At 45.8% G+C, this 19,555-nt stretch overlaps 1 protein-coding gene across 2 annotated transcripts in view; it reads right to left on the bottom strand.

Annotated features, from left to right (window-relative positions):
* Positions 1-19,555, bottom strand: part of LOC109897924 (glypican-5) — a 149,568-nt gene that overhangs the window by 85,185 nt on the left and 44,828 nt on the right. Inside the window, exons 3-6 of one of the 2 annotated variants that reach the window (XM_020492605.2) lie at positions 18,561-19,264; positions 14,637-14,794; positions 14,253-14,312; positions 8,736-8,858 (exon numbers count right to left, since the gene is read on the bottom strand). In XM_020492605.2, the coding sequence (XP_020348194.1) occupies positions 8,736-8,858; positions 14,253-14,312; positions 14,637-14,794; positions 18,561-19,264 (1,045 nt within the window). The remainder of the gene's footprint in view (positions 1-8,735; positions 8,859-14,252; positions 14,313-14,636; positions 14,795-18,560; positions 19,265-19,555) is intronic. The other variant, XM_020492606.2, reaches the window with a different exon arrangement.

The raw sequence follows: 19,555 nt of genomic DNA, 5'->3' as shown, positions 1-19,555 counted from the left end.
ACCTCACAATCAAATGCAGACCGTATTATCTCCCAAGAGGATTCTCTTCGGTTATTGTCACAGTCGTGTATATCCCCCCTCAAGCCGATACCACGACGACCCTCAAGGAACTTCAATGGACTTTATGCGAACTGGAAACCATATATCCTGAGGCTGCATTTATTGTAGCTGGGGATTTTAACAAAGCAAATTTGAGGAAAAGGCTACCTAAATTATATCAGCATATTGACTGTAGTACTCGTGCAGGAAAAACACTCAACCAGTGTTACTCCAACTTCTGGGATGCATACAAGGCCCTCTTCTGCCCTCCTTTCGGGCAAATCTGACCACGACTCCATTTTGCTCCTCCCTTCTTATAGGCAGAAATTCAGACAGGAAGCACCCGTGCTAAGGACTATTCAACGCTGGTCTGACCAATCGGAATCCACGCTTCAAAACTCTTTTCATCACGCAGACTGGGATATGTTCCAGGTAGCTTCCGAGAATAATATTGACGTATACACTGAGACGGTCACTGAGTTTATCAAGAAGTGTATAGGAGATGTTGTACCCACTCTGACTATTAAAACCTACCCTCACCAGAAACTGTGGAAAGATGGCAGCATTCACGCAAAACTGAAAGTGCGAACCATCGCATTTAACCATGGCAAGGTGACTGGGAATATGGCAGAATGCAAACAGAGTAATCATTCCCTCCGCAAGGCAATCAAACAGGCAAAACGTCAGTATAGAGACAAAGTGTAGTCACAATTCAACGGCTGAGACAAGAGACGTATGTGGCAGGGTCTACAGACAATCACAGACAACAAAAGGAAAACCAGCCACGTCGCGGACACTGACGTCTTGCTTCAGGACAAGCTAAACACGTTCTTTGCCTGCTTTGAGGATAACACAGTGCCACTGACGTGGCCAGCTACCAAGGATTGTGGGCTCTCCCTCTCTGTAGCCAATGTGAGTAAGACATTTAAATGTGTTAACCCTTGCAAGGCTGCCGGCCCAGATGGCATCCCTAGCGGCGTCCTCAGAGCATGCGCAGACCAGCTGGCTGGTGTGTTTACGGACATATTCAATCTCTCCCTATCCCAGTCTGCTGTCCCAACATGCTTTCAAGATGGCCACCATTGCTCCTGTATCTAAGAATGCAAAGGTAACTGAACTAAATGACTATCACCCCGTAGCACTCACTTCTGTCATCATGAAGTGCTTTGAGAGACTAGTCAAGGATCATATCTCCTCTACCTTACCTGCCACCATAGACTCACTTCAACTTGCTTACCGCCCCAATAGGTCCACAGACAATGCAATTGCCATCACACTGCCCTATCCCATCTGGACAAGAGAAATACCTATGTAATGTAAGAATGCTGTTCATTGACTATAGCTGAGCATTCAACACCATAGTACCCTCCAAACTCATCATTAAGCTCGAGGCCTTGGGTCAGAACCCCGCCCTGTGCAATTGGGTCCTGGACTTCCTGATGGGAAGGTAGGAAAAAACACCTCTACTTCGCTGATCCTCAACACTGGAGCCCCACAAGGGTGTGTGCTCAGTCCCCTCCTGTACTCCCTGTTCACCCATGACTGCGTGGCCATGCACGCCTCCAACTCAATCATTAAGTTTTCAGACGACATAACAGTAGGCTTGATTACCAACAACGACGAGACAGCCTACAGGGAGGAGGTGAGGGCTCTGGGAGTGTGGTGTCAGGAAAATAACCGGTCACTCAATGTCAACAAAACAAAAGAGATAATCGTGGACTTCAGGAAACAGCGGAGGGAGCACCCCCCTATCCATATCGATGGGAGAGCAGTGGAGAAAGTGGAATGTTTTAAGTTCCTCTGCGTACATATCACAAACAAACTGAAATGGTCCACCCACACAGACAGTGTGGTGAAGAAGACGCAACAGTGCCTCTAAAGATCTTCTTCATCTGAGGAACAGGAAAGATCGGACCAAAACGCAGCGTGGTAAGTGTCCATTTTAATGTAATATAACTGAACACTAAATACAAAGTAACAAAAAGAACAACCGAAACAGCTCCGTCAGGTACAAAACAGAAAGAAACTACCCACAAAACCCATGTGGGCAAGAGCTACCTCAGTATGGTTCTCAATCAGAGACAACGATAGACAGCTGTCCCTGATTGAGAACCATACCCTGCCAAAAACAAAGAAATACAAAAACATAGAAAAAGGAACATAGAATGCCCACCCTAGTCACACCCTGGCCTAACCAAAATAGAGAATAAAAGCCCCTCTATGGCCAGGGCGTGACAGCCTCTTCAACCATAATAGGCTGAAGAAATTTGGCTTGGCACCTAAAACCCTCAAACTTTTACAATTGAGAGCATCCTGTCGGACACTATCACCGCCTGGTATTGCAACTGCACCACCCACAACCGCAGGGCTCTCCAGAGGGTGGTGCAGTCTGCACAACGCATCACTGGGGGCAAATTTATTTTTTTATTGCACCTTTATTTAACCAGGTAGGCTAGTTGAGAACAAGTTCTCATTTACAACTGCGACCTGGCCAAGATAAAGCAAAGCAGTGCGACACAAACAACAACAGAGTTACACATGGAATAAACAAACGTACAGTCAATAACACAATAGGAAAAGTCTATATACAGTGTGTGCAAATGGTGTGAGGAGGTAAGGCAATAAATAGGCCATAGTAGCGAAGTAATTACAATTTAGCAAATTAACACTGGAGTGATAGATGTGCAGATGATGATGAAGTAGAAAAACTGGTGTGCAAAAGAGTAAAAAGGTCAATAAAAACAATATGGTGATGAAGTAGGTAGATTGGATGGGCTATTTACAGATGGGCTGTGTACAGCTGCAGTGATTCGTAAGCTGCTCAGATAGCTGATGCTTAAAGTTAGTGAGGGAGATATAGGTCTCCAGCGATTTTTGCGATTCGTTCCCGTCATTGGCAGCAGAGAACTGGAAGGAAAGGCGGCCAAAGGAGCTGTTGGCTTTGGGAATGACCAGTGAGATATACCTGCTGGAGCGAGTGCTACATGTGGGTGTTGTTATGGTGACCAGTGAGCTGAGATAAGGTGGAGCTTTAACTAGCAAAAACTTGTAGATTACCTGGAGCCAGTGGGTCTTGTGACGAATATGTAGCGAGGGTCAGCCAACGAGAGCATACAGGTTGCAGTGGTGGGTGTTATATGGGGCTTTAGTGACAAAGAGGCTATTTTGTAAATGACATTGCCCAAGTCGAGGATCGGTAGGATAGTCAGTTTTACGAGGGTATGTTTGGCAATGTGAGTGAAGGAGGCATTGTTACGAAATAGGAAGCCGATTATAGATTTAATTTTGGATTGGAGATGTTTAATGAGTCTGGAAGGAGAGTTTACAGTCTAGCCAGACACCTAGGTATTTGTAGATGTCCACAGATTCTGTCAGAACCGTCCAGATTAGTGCTGTTAGTCGAGCAGGCGGGTACGGGCAGCGATTGGTTGAACAGCAAGCATTTTGTTTTACTAGCGTTTAAGAGCAGTTGACGGCAACGGAAGGAGTGTTGTATGGCATTGAAGCTCGTTTGGAGGTTTGTTAACACAGTGTCCAAAGAAGGGCCAGATGTATACAGAATGGTGTCGTCTGCGTAGAGGTGGATCAGTGAATCACCCGCAGCAAAAGCGACATTGTTGATATATACAGAGAAAATAGTCTGTCCGAGAATTGAACGCTGTGGTACCCCCATAGAGGATGCCGGACAACAGGCCCTCCGATTTGACACACTGAACTCTGTCTGAGAAGTAGTTGGTGAACCAGGCGAGGCAGTTATTTGAGAAACCAAGGCTGTTGAGTCTGGCGATAAGAATGTGGTGATTGACAGAGTCAAAAGCCTTGGCCAGGTCGATGAAGACGGCTGCACAGTACTGTCTTTTATCGATGGCGGTTATGATATCGTTTAGTACCTTGAGCGTGGCTGAGGTGCACCCGTGACCAGCTCGGAAACCGTACTGCACAGCGGGAGAAGGTACAGTGGGATTCGAAATGGTCAGTGATCTGTTTGTTAACTTGGCTTTCGAAGACTTTAGAAAGGCAGGGCAGGATGGATATAAGTCTGTAACAGTTTGGGTCTAGAGTGTCACCCCCTTTGAAGAGGGGGATGACCGCGGCAGCTTTCCAATCTTTAGGGATCTCGAACGATACGAAAGAGAGTTTGAACAGACTGGTAATAGGGGTTGCAACAATGGCGGCGGATCATTTTAGAAAGACAGGGTCCAGATTGTCTATCCCAGCTGATGTGTATGGGTCCAGGTTTTGCAGCTCTTTCAGAACATCTGCTATCTGGATTTAGGTGAAGGAGAAGCAGGGGAGGCTTGTGCAAGTGGCTGTGGTGGGTGAGGAGCTGTTGGCTGGGGTAGGGGTAGCCAGGAGGAAAGCATGGCCAGCCGTAGAGAAATGCTTATGTTGAGTGGGACTAGGGGCTCCACAGTGAAATAAAACAATGATAACTATCCTAAACAACAGTATACAAGGCATATTGACATTAGAGAGAGACATAAAGCGAGGCATAATGCAATCACGGGTGCTGATTGGGAGAGCTAGCTAAGACAACAATGGGTAAGACAACAACAGCGAATTAGCTAAGACAACAACAACAGCTAAAATGGTGATGAATGGGCAGAGAGGGTCAGTTAACTACACACAGGGCCTGAGTTCGAGGCTGGGGCCGTCAGATAAACAAAATAAACAAACTGGAGTACCGTGATTAATGAACAGTCCAGCAGGCATCAGCTATGTAGCCAATGATCATAGGGTCCAGTGAACAGCAATAGATGAAACAGGGAAGCCGCAAGGTAGTCGTTACTACGCTAGCAAGCGGGAGACACGGCATTCAAAAAAAGTTAGCAGGCAGGCAGGTAGAAGTGTCTGCTCTGACGTCCGGCAAAGGCCGGTTGAGGTCACAACGGATGGAATTACGTCGGCAGACCAGTCGTGATGGAACGGCGGGGCTCCGTGTCGACAAAGGGTCCAGGCCAGCTGTCAAAACAGGTATTGTAAATGAAGTAATTTTGTTTGCTAGCCGGGAGATGAGCATGGCTCGCGGATAACTGGTGCTAGCTTCGGGACAATGGCGTTAGCCACTATAGCCACTCGATAACAGCTAGCTAGCAGCGATGATCCGATGCAAAGGTCCAGAACTTACATCCGGTGGTGTAGTGGATTCTAGTCGTGTTAGTGAAGAGTCCGGGAGACATCAGCTGTGTAGCCGAGTGATCATAGGGTCCACTGAGCAGGCCGGGAGATGGCATCAAGGCTAGCTTTGGGGCTGGGCCACTCGGTGGCAGCTAGCTAGCTGCGATGATCAGGAGCAATAGTCCAGGGCTTATGGCAGGAATCCGGTGTTGTAGTGGAGAAAAACAGTCCGATATGCTCAGGGTTGATAACGCGCTGTGCAGACTGGCAGGCTGGCAAGTATTATCCAGCGTCTGGTGTCTGTGCTAAAGGTAAAGGCCACTAGCAGTGGCTAACAATTACTAAATAGCTAGTAGCTAATTAGCTGGTTAACTTCTGATGGCAAGTTTCTGATGGAGGTTCTGGCTATAAGGTCTAAAAAGATCCTTATCACATTGGGTGAGTCGGGTTGCCGGAAGGTATATTTAATTTTAAAATGGAAAAAGAGATTGAAAATATATTGAAATCTTTACAAAAAAGACGAAAAATACTAAATTTACATGGGAGAACGACAAACAATGTCTGTACTGCTCGCCATCTTGGAAAAACTACCTGCCCTCCAGGACACCTACAGCACCCAATGTCACAGTAAGGCCAAAAAGATCATCAAGGACAACAACCACCCGAGCCACTGCCTGTTCACCCCGTTATCATCCAGAAGGCGAGGTCAGTACAGGTGCATCAAAGCTGGGACCGAGAGTTTGAAAAACAGCTTCTATCTCAAGGCCATCACTGTTAAATAGCCATCACTAGCACAGATAGTCTGCTGCCTACATACACAGACTTGACATTATTGGCCACTTTAATAATGTTTACATATCTTGCATTACTCATCTCATATGTATATACTGTATTCTATACTATCTACTGTAGCTGCTCTGATGTTGCTTTTCCATATATTTATATATTCTAAATTCCATTCCTTTACTTAGATTTGTGTGTATTAGGTATTTGTTGTGAAATTGTTAGATATTACTTGTTAGATATTGCTGCACTGTCGGAACTAGAAGCACAAGCATTTCGCTACACCTGTGACAACATCTGCTAAACACGTGTATGTGACCAATAAAATGTGATTTGATTTAGATACATCCTCTAGGTGGCAGTGTTTCCCCATAATGTGGGGTGGGTAGCAGAGACCGCATTAGTACAGTATGAGAAGAGGTTATTCACGGCACCTATCCAAACTCATGTGATGCTTGAATTTAAAGCCTTGCAATTATTGTTTTGACTCTTAGATGCAGAGAACTCTGGTTAAGTGATATATGATGCCTGCCTACATACCATGAGAGGGTTAAACCAATCTATAAGAACACCTAATGGGGCTCCTGAGTGGCGCAGCCGTCTAAGACACTGCATCTCAGTGCAAGAGGCGTCACCACAGTCCCTGGTTTGAATTCAGGCTGTATCACATCTGGCCGTGAATGGGAGTCCCATAGTGTGGCACACAATTGGCCCAGCGTTGTCCGGGGTAGGCCGTCATTGTAAATAAGAATTTGTTCTTAACTGACTTGCCCAGTTAAATAAAGGTTCAATAGAAAATGTAAAAATATATAAATAAAATACAGAGACAATGTCAAAACTGTCTCAGGACAGATAACACAGCAAAGAGACTTTTCTTTTTCTGGTAACACATAAGCAACCACACAAGCGAAGGCATTTGTCAGTAAGTGAATTGGGTCAAACAGGAGTGGTGTGGTGCACGGGGGGGTTCAGTGAATTGAAACTGTAAAGAGGTCAGCAGAGTGGCTGTGCCCCAGTGTCTCTGTGCCCTCCTATTCCACAGCGCTTGGCTGGGCTCCAGCCGCCAGGCTCCAAGCCCCAGGCTCCAGCCCCAGAGGGCCAGAGAACAGACCCTTCTCTCAGTGGTCCCTGGTGGGGGGGGGCAGCAGGTACATTAGGAGGGGAGGAGGAGGTCCCCCTCTGCTCTTCTGCAAGGTTCACAAAGCCTGAATGGCCACCAGGCCTGGGGCCTTCAATAGTGCCACACAGAGGGCCCACAGGAGCCCCAATGAACCCCCTCCGTCTCTCCCTAGCCCACAACAAACCAACAAGAGAATTGGAATTTCGGTTTACTTCCTGAATTGACTGGAATTTTAACAACCACTAAACAAACAAATTAGCACACACAATAACTGGAGTGGATTGAATGCTATTGGTATTATACAAAACATGGTTTCTGTGGTTCTTTAGGGGAGACCACACCAACCCCCACCAGCACTCCCAGCCCAAAGCGATTCAAAAACACACTCTCCGCTGGCTCCAACACCCCTTCATGGCCAGTGAATACAACAAGAATAGAAAAATCCCAGTTGAATTGGCTGAAAGGGGGACAAAACAGAGGCCTAAATGTGATAGTGGGGGAGCACAGTTCCAGCCCAGGAGTCCTAGGTGAATGGGGTCTCTCTGCCTACTCCACAACAGAGGAGGGGAAGCTGTTCTGCACCAGGGCCAGGGGGGGGGGGGGACCAGCCCAAAACATTCAAGGAGAGCTGGTCAGAATGGGAGGTCAGATAAGTACACAAAACAGTTTACACTGTGGTCCATGCTGTATGGGCTTTTTATCCGACTCAACAGTAACCAGGATGACCAACGTTATTATAGGACAGAGTGGCAGAATATGTGTGTGTGTGTGTGTGTGTGTGTGTGTGTGTCTGTGTGTGCCTGGGTGTGTGTGTGTGTGTGTGTGTGTGTGTGTGTGTGTGTGTGTGTGTGTGTGTGTGTGTGTGTGTGTGTGTGTGTGTGTGTGTGTGTGTGTGTGTGTGTGTGTGTGTGTGTGTGTGTGTGTGTGTGTGTGTTTGAACGCTTGTTTCTACATGTGTGTTTTTATGAAGGTGCTTCTCCAAAGTTTCCAATGTAATTTTCATGAGAATGGCCTCTAGAATTTTATTAATGAACACACTATACTCCAAAGGTCTAGGGACATGCTCCCAATATCCATGGCATCCAAATATCCATGGCATCCAAATGTCTAATGAGTTTAACCCCTGGTTAAACTCATTATCCCCATGCACCCTCGCTGGTTTGAAACCTCTTACACCAGACATTCGTGGACTCTTCTAGGTCCTCAAAACCAGAATCCATGCCCTCAGATGTCAATAAGGGCTTGCCCAGGATATCTGATTTGTTTTTAACCTGGTTGAATGTGTTTTGTGTTAGCATCAATTACTTGAATTTCTCTTAATGGGATAGAAAAGAGTCATGTGACTTGCCTTAATGTGTATTGACATCATGTGTTAAAGATTCAGAAGAACCTCTCTCTTTTAATGGGCAACAAGACCTGTATAGAGAACGTAACAGAAAGGCTTAGCCCATTATTTATTTATTTTTTATTTAACCTTTATTGAACCAGGTAGGCCAGTTGAAAACTCATTTACAACTGCTACTTGGCCAAGATAAAGCAAAGCAGTGCAACAAAAACAACAAAGAGTTACACATAAACAAAAGTACAGTCAATGACACAATATAATTTAAAAAAAATGTTTTTAATTAAGTGTGACAGACACAGATGTAGACCAATAGAAAGGGTCCATTCCTACCTCTCCACCACATCCTCCCCACTCCAGCAGGTGAAGTCATCCACCACCATCTCACTCTCACAAAGCATCTCTGGCAACGCAGAGAAGAAGGACCTGTAGCGTTGGATATAGCCCATAAACTCTCTGAGGTAGAGGAGAGAGCGAGGAAAAGGGAGACAGAGAGGGGAGAGGGAAGAACGAGAGAGGGTGGGGGTGCTGATCATAACCACAATATCATAGAATCGAATGTATATTCATTGAGGTGCCCTTCAGACAGTATTCACACCCCTTGACTTTTTCCACATTTTGTTGTGTTACAAAGTGGGATTCAAATTGATTTCATTGTAATTTTGTTTGTCAACGATCTACACAAAATACTATGTAATATCAAAGTTTTTTAAAAAAGAGATGGAAAATGAAACACTAATATAACTTTATTAGTTAATACATGTTAGAATCACCTTTGGCAGCAATTACAGCTTTGAGTTTTTCTGGATAAGTCTCTAAGAGCTTTGCACACCTGGATTGTAAAATATTTGCCCATTATTCTTTAAAAAATTCTTCAAGCTCGTTGTTGATCATTTCTAGACAGCCATTTCCAAGTCTTGGCATAGATTTTAAAGCCGATTTAAGTCAAAACTGTAACTAGGTCACTCAGAAATATTCAACGTCATCTTGAAAAGCAACTCCAGTGCATATTTGGCCTTATGTTTTAGGTAATTGTCCTGCTGAAAAGTGAATTTGTCTGCCAGTGAATGTTGGAAGCAGACTGAACCAAGTTTTCCCAAGGATTTTGCCTGTGCTTAGCTCTATTCCGTTTATTTTTATCCTAAAAAACGTCCTTGCCGATGACAAGCATACCCATAACATGATGCAGCCATCACCACGCTTTAAAATATGAAGTGGTCTCAGCGATGTGTTGGATTTGCCACAAATATAACGCTTTGTGTTCAGAACAAAAAGCTAATTTATTTGCTACATTTTTTTGCAGTATTACATTACTTTAATGCAAACAGGATGCATGTTTCAACATATTTTTATTCTGTATAGGCTTCCATCTTTCAGTCTGTCATTTATGTTAGTATTGTGGAGTAACTACAATGCTGCTGATACATCCTCAGTTACAACCTTATTTTAAAATTGATTCAATAATTCCCCCCTCTCAATCTACACACAATACCCCATAATGACAAAGCAAAAACAGGTTCTTTGTTGAAGCACCTTTGGCAGCGATTACAGCCTCGGGTCTTCTTGGATATGAAGCTACAAGCTTGGCACACCTGTATTTGGGGAGTATCCCATTCTTCTCTGCAGATCCTCTCAAGCTCTGTTAGGTTGGAGGGGGAAGTGACGCCACAGCATGATGCTGCCACCATCATGCTTCACTGTAGGAATGATGCCAGGTTTCCTCCAGTCGTGAGGCTTGGCATTCAGGTCAAAGAGTTCAATCTTGGTTTCATCAATCCAGAGAATCTTGTTTCTCATGGTCTGAGAGTCCTTTATGTGACTTTTGGAAAACTCCAAGCGGGCTGTCAAGTGCCTTTTACTGAGGAGTGGCTTCTGTCTGGCCACTCTACCATAAAGGCCTGATTGATAGAGTGCTGCAATCTACACACAATAACCCATAATGACGAAGCGAAAACTGTTTTTTAGACATTATTGCAAATTATAAACCCCCAAAAAACAGAAATACCTTATTTACATAAGAATTCAGACCCTTTGCTATGAGACTTGAAATTCAGCTCAGGTGCATCCTGTTTTCATTGATCATCCTCGAGATGTTTCAAAAACTTGATTGGAGTCCACCTATGGTAAAATCAATTGATTAGACATTACTTGTCTATACAGTGGGGCAAAAAAGTATTTAGTCAGCCACCAATTGTGCAAGTTCTCCCACTTAAAAAGATGAGAGAGGCCTGTAATTTTCATCATAGGTACACTTCAACTATGACAGACAAAATGAGAAAAAAAATGTTATGAATGTTTTTGCAAATTATGGTGGAAAATAAGTATTTGGTCAATAACAAAAGTTTATTACTTTGTTATATACCCTTTGTTGGCAATGACAGAGGTCAAATGTTTTCTGTAAGTCTTCACAAGGTTTTCACACAGTGTTGCTGGTATTTTGGCCCATTCCTCCATGCAGATCTCCTCTAGAGCAGTGATGTTTTGGGGCTGTTGCTGGGCAACACGGACTTTCAACTCCCTCCAAAGATTTTCTATGGGGTTGAGATCTGGAGAATGGCTAGGCCACTCCAGGACCTTGAAATGCTTCTTACAAAGCCACTCCTTCGTTGCCCGGGCGGTGTGTTTGGGATCATTGTCATGCTGAAAGACCCAGCCACGTTTCATCTTCAATGCCCTTGCCGATGGAAGGAGGTTTTCACTCAAAATCTCACGATACATGGCCCCATTCATTCTTTCCTTTACACGGATCAGTCGTCCTGGTCCCTTTGCAGAAAACCAGCCCCAAAGCATGACGTATCCACCCCCATGCTTCACAGTAGGTATGGTGTTCTTTGGATGCAACTCAGCATTCTTTGTCCACCAAACACGACGAGTTGAGTTTTTACCAAAAAGTTATATTTTGGTTTCATCTGACCATATGACATTCTCCCAATCTTCTTCTGGATCATCTAAATGCTCTCTAGCAAACTTCAGACGGGCCTGGACATGTACTGGCTTAAGCAGGGGGACACGTCTGGCACTGCAGGATTTGAGTCCCTGGCGGCGTAGTGTGTTACTGATGGTAGGCTTTGTTACTTTGGTCCCAGCTCTCTGCAGGTCATTCACTAGGTCCTGGTTCTGGGATTTTTGCTCACCGTTCTTGTGATCATTTTGACCCCGCGATTATCAGTGGTCTTGTATGTCTTCCATTTCCTAATAATTGCTCCCACAGTTGATTTCTTCAAACCAAGCTGCTTACCTATTGCAGATTCAGTCTTCCCAGCCTGGTGCAGGTCTACAATTTTGTTTCTGGTGTCCTTTGACAGCTCTTTGGTCTTGGCCATAGTGGAGTTTGGAGTGTGACTGTTTGAGGTTGTGGACAAGTGTCTTTTATACTGATAACAAGTTCAAACAGGTGCCATTAATACAGGTAACGAGTGGAGGACAGAAGAGCCTCTTAAAGAAGAAGTTACAGGTCTGTGAGAGCCAGAAATCTTGCTTGTTTGTAGGTGACCAAATACTTATTTTCCACCATAATTTGAAAATAAATTCATTAAAAATCCTACAATGTGATTTTCTGGATAATTTTTCCTCATTTTGTCTGTCATAGTTGGAGTGTACCTATGATGAAAATTACAGGCCTCTCTCATATTTTTAAGTGGGAGAACTTGCACAATTGGTGGCTGACTAAATACTTTTTTGCCCCACTGTATAAGGTCCCACAGTTGACAATGCGTGTCAGAGCAAAAACCAAGCCATGAGGCCGAAGGAATTACCCGTAGAGCTCCGAGACAGGTGTGTGTTGAGGCACAGATCTGGGGAAGGATACCAAAAAAATTCTGCAGCATTGAAGGTCCCCAAGAACACAGTGGCATCCATCACTCTTAAATGGAAGAAGTTTGGACCCACCAAGACTCTTCCTAGAGCTGGTTGCCCGGTCAAACTGAGCAATCGGGGGAGAAGGGCCTTGGTCACGGATGGTCCTGATGGTCACCCTGACAGAGCTATAGAGTTCCTCTGTGGAGATGGAAGAACCTACCAGAAGGACAACCATTGCAGAGACTCCACCAATCAAGCCTTTGATTGGTGGCCAGACGGAAACTACTCCTCACTAAAAAGGCACATGACAGCCCGCTTGGAGTTTGTCAAAAGGCACCTAAAAGATTCACAGACCATGAGAAACAAGATTCTCTGGTCTGGTGAAACCAATATTGAGGCCTTGCTGCTGAAAAACATCCCCACAGCATGATGCTATCAACATAGCATCATGCTGTGGGGTGATTTTTCAGCGGGAATGAATGGGAGACTAGTCAGGATCGAGGGAAAGATGAACAGAACAAAGTACAGAGAGATACTTTTTTTTTCAACCCGGAAGCCAGCCGCACCAATGTGTTGGAGGAAACACAGTACACCTGGCGACCTGGTTAGCATGCACTGCGGCCCGCCACAGGAGTCGCTAGTGTGCGATGAGACAAGGATATCCCTGCCGGCCAAACCCTCCCTAACCCAGATGACACTGGGCCAATTGTGCACCGCCCCATGGGCCTCCCGGTCGCAGCCGGCTGCGACAGAGCCTGGGCTCGAACCCAGAATCTCTGGTGGCACAGCTAGCACTGCAATGCAGTGCCCTAGACCACTGTGCCACCCAGGAGGCCCACAGAGAGATCCTTGATGAAAACCTGCTCGAGAGCACTCAGCACCTCAGACTGTGGCGAAGGTTCACTTTCCAACAGGACAATGACCCTAAGCACACAGCCAAGACAACGCAGGAGTGGCTTCGGGACAAGTCTCTGAATGTCCTTGAGTGGCTCAGCCAGAGCCGGACCGATTGAACATCTCTGGAGAGACCTGAAAATAGCTGTGCAGCGACGCTCCCCATCCAACCTGACAGAGCTTGAGAGGATCTGCAGTGAAGAATGGGAGAAACTCCCTAAGACTCAAGGTTGTAATCGCTGCCAAAGGTGCTTCAACAAAGTACTGAATAAAGGGTCTGAACACTTAAGTAAATGTGATATTTCCGTTTTGTATTTGCAATAAATTTGCTAAAATGTAAAAAACAAAACAATTTTTGCCTTGTCATTATGGGATATTGTGTGTAGAAGAAAAAAAAAAATTAGTCAATTTTAGAACAAGTCTGTAACGTAACAGAATGTGGAAAAAGTCAAGGGATCTGAATACTTTCCAAATGCACTGTAGGAAGGGTGCCTATATCTTTGTAGTGACTGGGGGTATTGATACACCATCCAAAGTGTAATTAATAACTGCACCATGCTCAAAGGGATATTCAATGTCTGTTGTTTTTATACCCATCTACCAATAGGTGCCCTTTGTGAACCACTGGAAAACCTCATTCATCTTTGTGTTTGAATCTGTGCTTGAAATGTACTGCTCGATTGAGGGAGCTTACAGATAATTGTATGTGTGGGGTGCAGAGATGAGGTAGTCATGAAAAAATCATGTTAAACACTATTATTGAATACAGAGTGAGTGCATGCAACTTATTATGTAACTTGTTAAGCACATTTTTACTCCTGAACTTATTTAGGCTTGCCATAACAAAAGGGTTGAATACTGATTGACATTTCAGCTTTTCATTTTTAATTTGTACAAAGGTCTAAATACATAATTCCACTTTGACATTATGGGGTATTGTGTGTAGATCAGTGACACAAAATGTCAATTGAATCAATTTTGAATTCAGGTTGTAACACAACAAAATGTGGAAAAAATCAAGGGGTGTGAATACTTTCTGAAGGCACTGTACGTATATTTATTAAGGTGACATAATGTGTCGCTGGTGGCCAACCCCTGTACTCCATGTCAGACGGCCACATTAACGAGCGAGGGGGAGATGCTGGGCTTCATGCTTACCTTGAGATCTTTTTTAGAATTCTAGGCTTATTATTCTTGGATGGTTTCAGAGGAAAGGACCTGGGAGGATGTGATCATGGTCAGGGAGAGGAGGAGAGAGGATGAGAGAGATGGTGTAGGAATAGCAGGGATCCAATGCAAAGCAAGCACAAGTCAATGCGAAGGAGAGGGAAAACAGAACTTCAAAATGTAAAAAAAACATAATGATAGAGAAAGCTTGTTTGGCAAAAAATATATGTGGCAAAGTGAACTTATAAGTAACTCATACTGCAATGCGCAAATACATTTTGGGGGACAGAGTGGAACACAGCATGCCAACCAGCTACAACACCAACCACTCTAAGGCAGCTAACCAGACACTATGGCCGCCTCTCTCTCTCTCACCTCCTGGTATGCGACAAGTGGTCCCGTGTGACCTCAGCTGGGGAGGACGTCATCACCATCGAGGTCGGGGAGGTACTCACAGAGGTCATGACCTTCAGGGTGGAACGTATGCTTGTCACTGACGGAGTGTCTGTGAGAGGCCCACATACTTTATCAACCTAAGAGAGAGGGATAGGAGAGGGGGGGGGGGGGGTGAAGGGTGGGTAGAGAAGGAAATTAGACCGTGTGTGAAAAAAGAGGGTGCCCATTACATCCCTAACAGAGTCACTCTACAGTATGTGAGAACACAATGATAAGAATATGTTGCAGATGTGCAGGGCTCATGCTGTGGAAATCAGTGACACAATGGTGATTATTCTTGCCTAAAACCAGAACGAACACAGAAATATGATACTGCACAGAGAAGAATGATCCAGTCGCTAGACAACTGATATCACCAGGGGCCAGTGGATATGCAGATGCTGCTATGGTGTTGCATTTCTCTTTCCTTCCCTCTTATGACTTATTGTCCGGACGCTGGCGGGGGCAATGGGGGGGAGAGAGAGAGAGAGAGAGAGAGGGGGGGGGGGGGGGGGGTGTAAAAAAACGTCAGCAACCGGTGGCCTGCCCAAAAAGAAAAGCTGAGATTGTGTATTCTCTCTCTCTCTCCCTCCCCCTCTCTCTCTCTCTCTCTCCCTCCCCCTCTCTCTCACTCTCTCATATCCAGCCTTCTGTGTAGAGTAGCTGGGAGTGAGTTATAGGCCGATGTGACATAGATCCCATTTACCACTCCCACCCACACAGCTGTGGACAGGCTTTAAAGGCTCTCTAATGGAATTAGCTCATTTGGCCCCTGGACAGTAAGTAGGGTGCTGTGAAACAGTGAAATATGGACGTTTTCAGAAAGCTCTGCCTAAGCTCTGAGTTAGGGTGTAGGCCAACATAAAGCTGGGACAAAACCACTGACACCAACAGAGACACACACTGCCTTCCCCAGAGATTAGACAGCAATCGAGCTCACTGACATTAAGGTTATGTGTGTGTATTCATGTGTATCACTTGTGAGAATGTGTTTGTATACATCTGAGAAATGTGCTCTTTTTTATAAGAGGGAAGCCAAAGACCAAGGGAATCTGCTTGCCCTGTCACCCCTAATTGTAACTGTTGTCGGATAGCCTTAGGGAAGACGTACTCGTGTGTGTGTGTGTGTGTGTGTGTGTGTGTGTGTGTGTGTGTGTGTGTGTGTGTGTGTGTGTGTGTGTGTGTGTGTGTGTGTGTGTGTGTGTGTGTGTGTGTGTGTGTGTGTGTGTGTGTGTGTGTGTGAGGCTCATTGTAATGGCTGGAATGGAAAAAAATGGAACGGCATCAAACACATCAAACATATGTAAACCACATGTTTGACTCCGTTCTATTGATTCCATTCCAGTCATTCCAATCGGCCTGTCCTTCTATAGCTCCTCCCACCAGCCTCCTCGGTGTGTGTGTGTTCCTATAGAAGTTTATTTGTCCAGAGATTAGCCACAGAAATGTTCTCATCACTCTGTCCCAGGCCCTGAGTTTCAAAGCATTGTGGGACAGGGTTGTCCAGTCAGCATGAGGAGTCTTTGTCCAGAGTTGGATTTGCATTCTGGAGGGCAGTCTGTGGTCCGCCTACAGACACTTTCTGAGGGGATTCACTGGGGCTCTAGACGGCTGGACAGGACCAGAGGCAACCCACTGAATAGCTGGCAGATCCTTTAGGAAGCCTCAAAACAACTCAATGCCAGACCAGAAAACAAACACACAGTTTAAAACCCACAATTCTGCAGGACAAAGAGTATGCTCATGCTAATAAAGTGAACTCTAACTCATCAAAAGACTGCCGGAGCTTGAGTGACATCACCAAAGCGCCCCTGCATCCCGTCAATCAGGATCTCTTTAGAGCCCCTGCCACCCCCGTGCCCCGGCCAAACTCTGGCTTAGCTCCTCCAAAGCTTTCAGTATGGATTCTAAGGATTGATAAATATTTTATAAGTCACTAATAATTAGCTATTGAAGTGTTGCAGAGGATTTTCACTTAAATCAACTGGATGTATTCATTACGATTCAGAGATTCTTAATTACAATAGTAATTGCAACGCTACAGCAATACCTGGTGCAAGAGTTGAAAATATTGCTGAAATGTGAAAGAATGTTAGTCACTATCTGTGTTAGGTGGGCTTTTCTGAAGTCTATCATCATTCCAGTATCTCTCCTTGCTAAGTGTTTTGGACACATACTCTCCTCTCCACCTTGTTGCATTTTGGCAGAGAGGGAGTGATTGGCAGGCTGTGGGGAGGTCTGCTCTGGCCTGCTGCAGCTCCTGCTGCGTCAGGCACCTAGATACACTTAACTAGATAGGCTAATGGATTGTTTGTATGGATGTGCTGAGGAGGCAATTCTCCCCATGCCAACTGGAAACCTGGTCCAACAAACCATGTCACTGGAGGAAGACAAGGAGAGGAGAGAGGAAAAGAGAGAGCTAGGCCCACATCTCTTCAATCTAGTAGTCTGGTACATTCATCATGCATAAGGTAATAAGATACTCGGCTGTCTTCCATCTTACTGTAGGAGGAGGTTTATCTCCACAGGAAAGACATGCAGCAGGACATCTAGAAAGATAATCCCCATAAATTATAAACATTTATAAACACACCTGCACACATGCCTCTGTGTGGAGATGGAAAACAGTTGAGGAGGAGCAGGAGGAGGAGGAAGAGGAGGAGGAAGAGGAGTTGAAAAGGAAGAGGTTTGTGAAGGTGACTGAATGAGTCGTCATTGCCTACTCCTCCCCTTCCCATCTCTGGGTCCAGACCTCAAATGCCAGCCCTGGGGGTAACCTGAGACCCAGCCATCCTAGCTATGTTAAACCAGCGAATGAGCAACACTTGATCCTGGGGGTAACCTGAGACCCAGCCATCCTAGCCATGTTGAACCAGCGAATGAGCAACACTTGATCCTGGGGGTAACCTGAGACCTAGCCATCCTAGAGAGGGGTGCTGATGGGATGGGGAGGGATGCTGGCCCCACAGACCCCCACTCCTGTCCCCCTAAAATCTCTGGCCCCACAGACCCCCACTCCTGTCCCCCTAAAATCTCTGGCCCCCACAGACCCGCCACTCCAGTCCCCCTAACATCTCTGGCCCTCACAGACCCCCAAACATCTCTGTACAACATAGACAGGTATGTGTTATATAGTGTAATCTTTCATGTCTCATTATCATAAAGTCAATTATAATCATATTCATAACTACAATCTAATCAGGCCCACAGTTGTCATCATTACCATAATCCTACCTATCATTGGAGCTAGAACTTAATATTCAAGCCCGTTAAACTAAATCACTCAGGAAAAACAGCTAGAATCAGATATGTATCTATGTCTTTCTACTCCACAGGTTCTCTTTTGTGTGAGCAAAGAGATAATATCCTATCTGTCATTCTAAGTAAAAAAGTGTTTTGTTTGCTTGGCCCTCCGTGATACATTCAGCTTTGGTGGAATTTAGCAAATTCTCCCTCCTCTCTTCTCTTGTCCCCTGCTTTACAAGTACCAAGAAACCTGCCAGCCTCCCATCTCCCAGCCCCTTGAGTCCAAAGCCAAGAGAGAGGTCCATGCCAGCCTCATGCCCCCCAGCCAGGCAGCCACTCAGCCACAGAAGCCAACCACAGAGCTGCACAGAAGAGTCTTGAGAGTTATTTTGTGGGTGTCATTAATAGAGAACCCAAAGACCTAAGAGAACAGGTTTTATATGACAGATGAGACCTACCAATATTATTTTTGTTGCATGTGTCCTGTGATGTAAATGAATGGTGTGAGGGATGGTCCTGTGCCCAAGTGGTGTCATCATGGGCCTTAAGAGGTGTGTCATATTAGTACAGTCCTATGACAGGTGAAGTATGAGGGTGGTGGGTGAGGCACTGACTCACGATGGCACTGATACGTGGCCCGTGCAGCTGTGCGTGCAGGATAGCGTCATTGACGTGGTTCCTGATGCCCTGCAGAGCCAGCTCCAGGTCGTGGCCTTCAGCCAGGGCCCCTGTCAGTTCCTGCAGCAGGGCCACGTAGCGCCTCCAGGGCCCGTCCAGCTCCGAGAGCCCTACCAAGCAGCCCCGCATCACATTCAGACACAGTCCTCCACACGGCCGGATCAGGGTCAGGCCCCTGCAGTGGGGGCAGTACTGCATCCTCACCAGAGCCCGCCCACACTCCCTGGCCAGCCCCGCCCGCTCTGTGGCGTTCAGCACCTCTGCCCCTATCACCAGCGCCTGGCTCAGTGCCCGTCCTGCGCTCAGAGCGCGGGTCAGCCCCTCGGCCAGGACACGGGGGTGGGACCCAAATGGGTTGACATCCTGGCGTGTCATGCGCAGACACTCGCTGTGCTCAGAGAAGGGTGGGGCCGAGGCCAGCCCAGGGTTGACCAGACGCCGGTAAACCAGCGGGAAGAGGTTGTCGTAGAAGCGGTGCACAGAGCGCTCCATGGAGGTGTTGCTGTCTCCTCCCAGGAAGAGAGAGAGGTCGGAGAAGAGGTCTGCCACCAGGGGGCGAGTGTCCTGGGAGAGGGGCTCATAGGCACTGTCAAACAGACCAGTGGTCAGGTTCAGAGTGAAGGATAGCAGAGACTGGAACGTGTCTGTACAAACAGAGAGAGAAAAGGAGAGACAGAAGGGATGGTGAAAACACATTGTAAAAATAAATTATCTTGTCTTTTATGTTATGAAAGGGATTAAAAAAAATAGCTTTTCTTATTGTGTGCATGTACCTGTGAAAGGTATTCTCGTGTGTATGTGTGTGTGTGTGTGTGTGTGTGTGTGTGTGTGTGTGTGTGTGTGTGTGTGTGTGTGTGTGTGTGTATAATATGATTGTAGAGGGATGGGGGGGGGTTCTGAGTCCAGTTGGGATGTCAGTCTGATGGCATTCTGAC

The sequence above is a fragment of the Oncorhynchus kisutch genome, linkage group LG10 (genome assembly GCF_002021735.2).
Source record: "Oncorhynchus kisutch isolate 150728-3 linkage group LG10, Okis_V2, whole genome shotgun sequence".
NCBI lineage: Eukaryota > Metazoa > Chordata > Actinopteri > Salmoniformes > Salmonidae > Oncorhynchus > Oncorhynchus kisutch.
The sequence above is the reverse complement of the archived record's forward strand: the minus strand, read 5'-3'. Positions and strand labels throughout refer to the sequence as shown.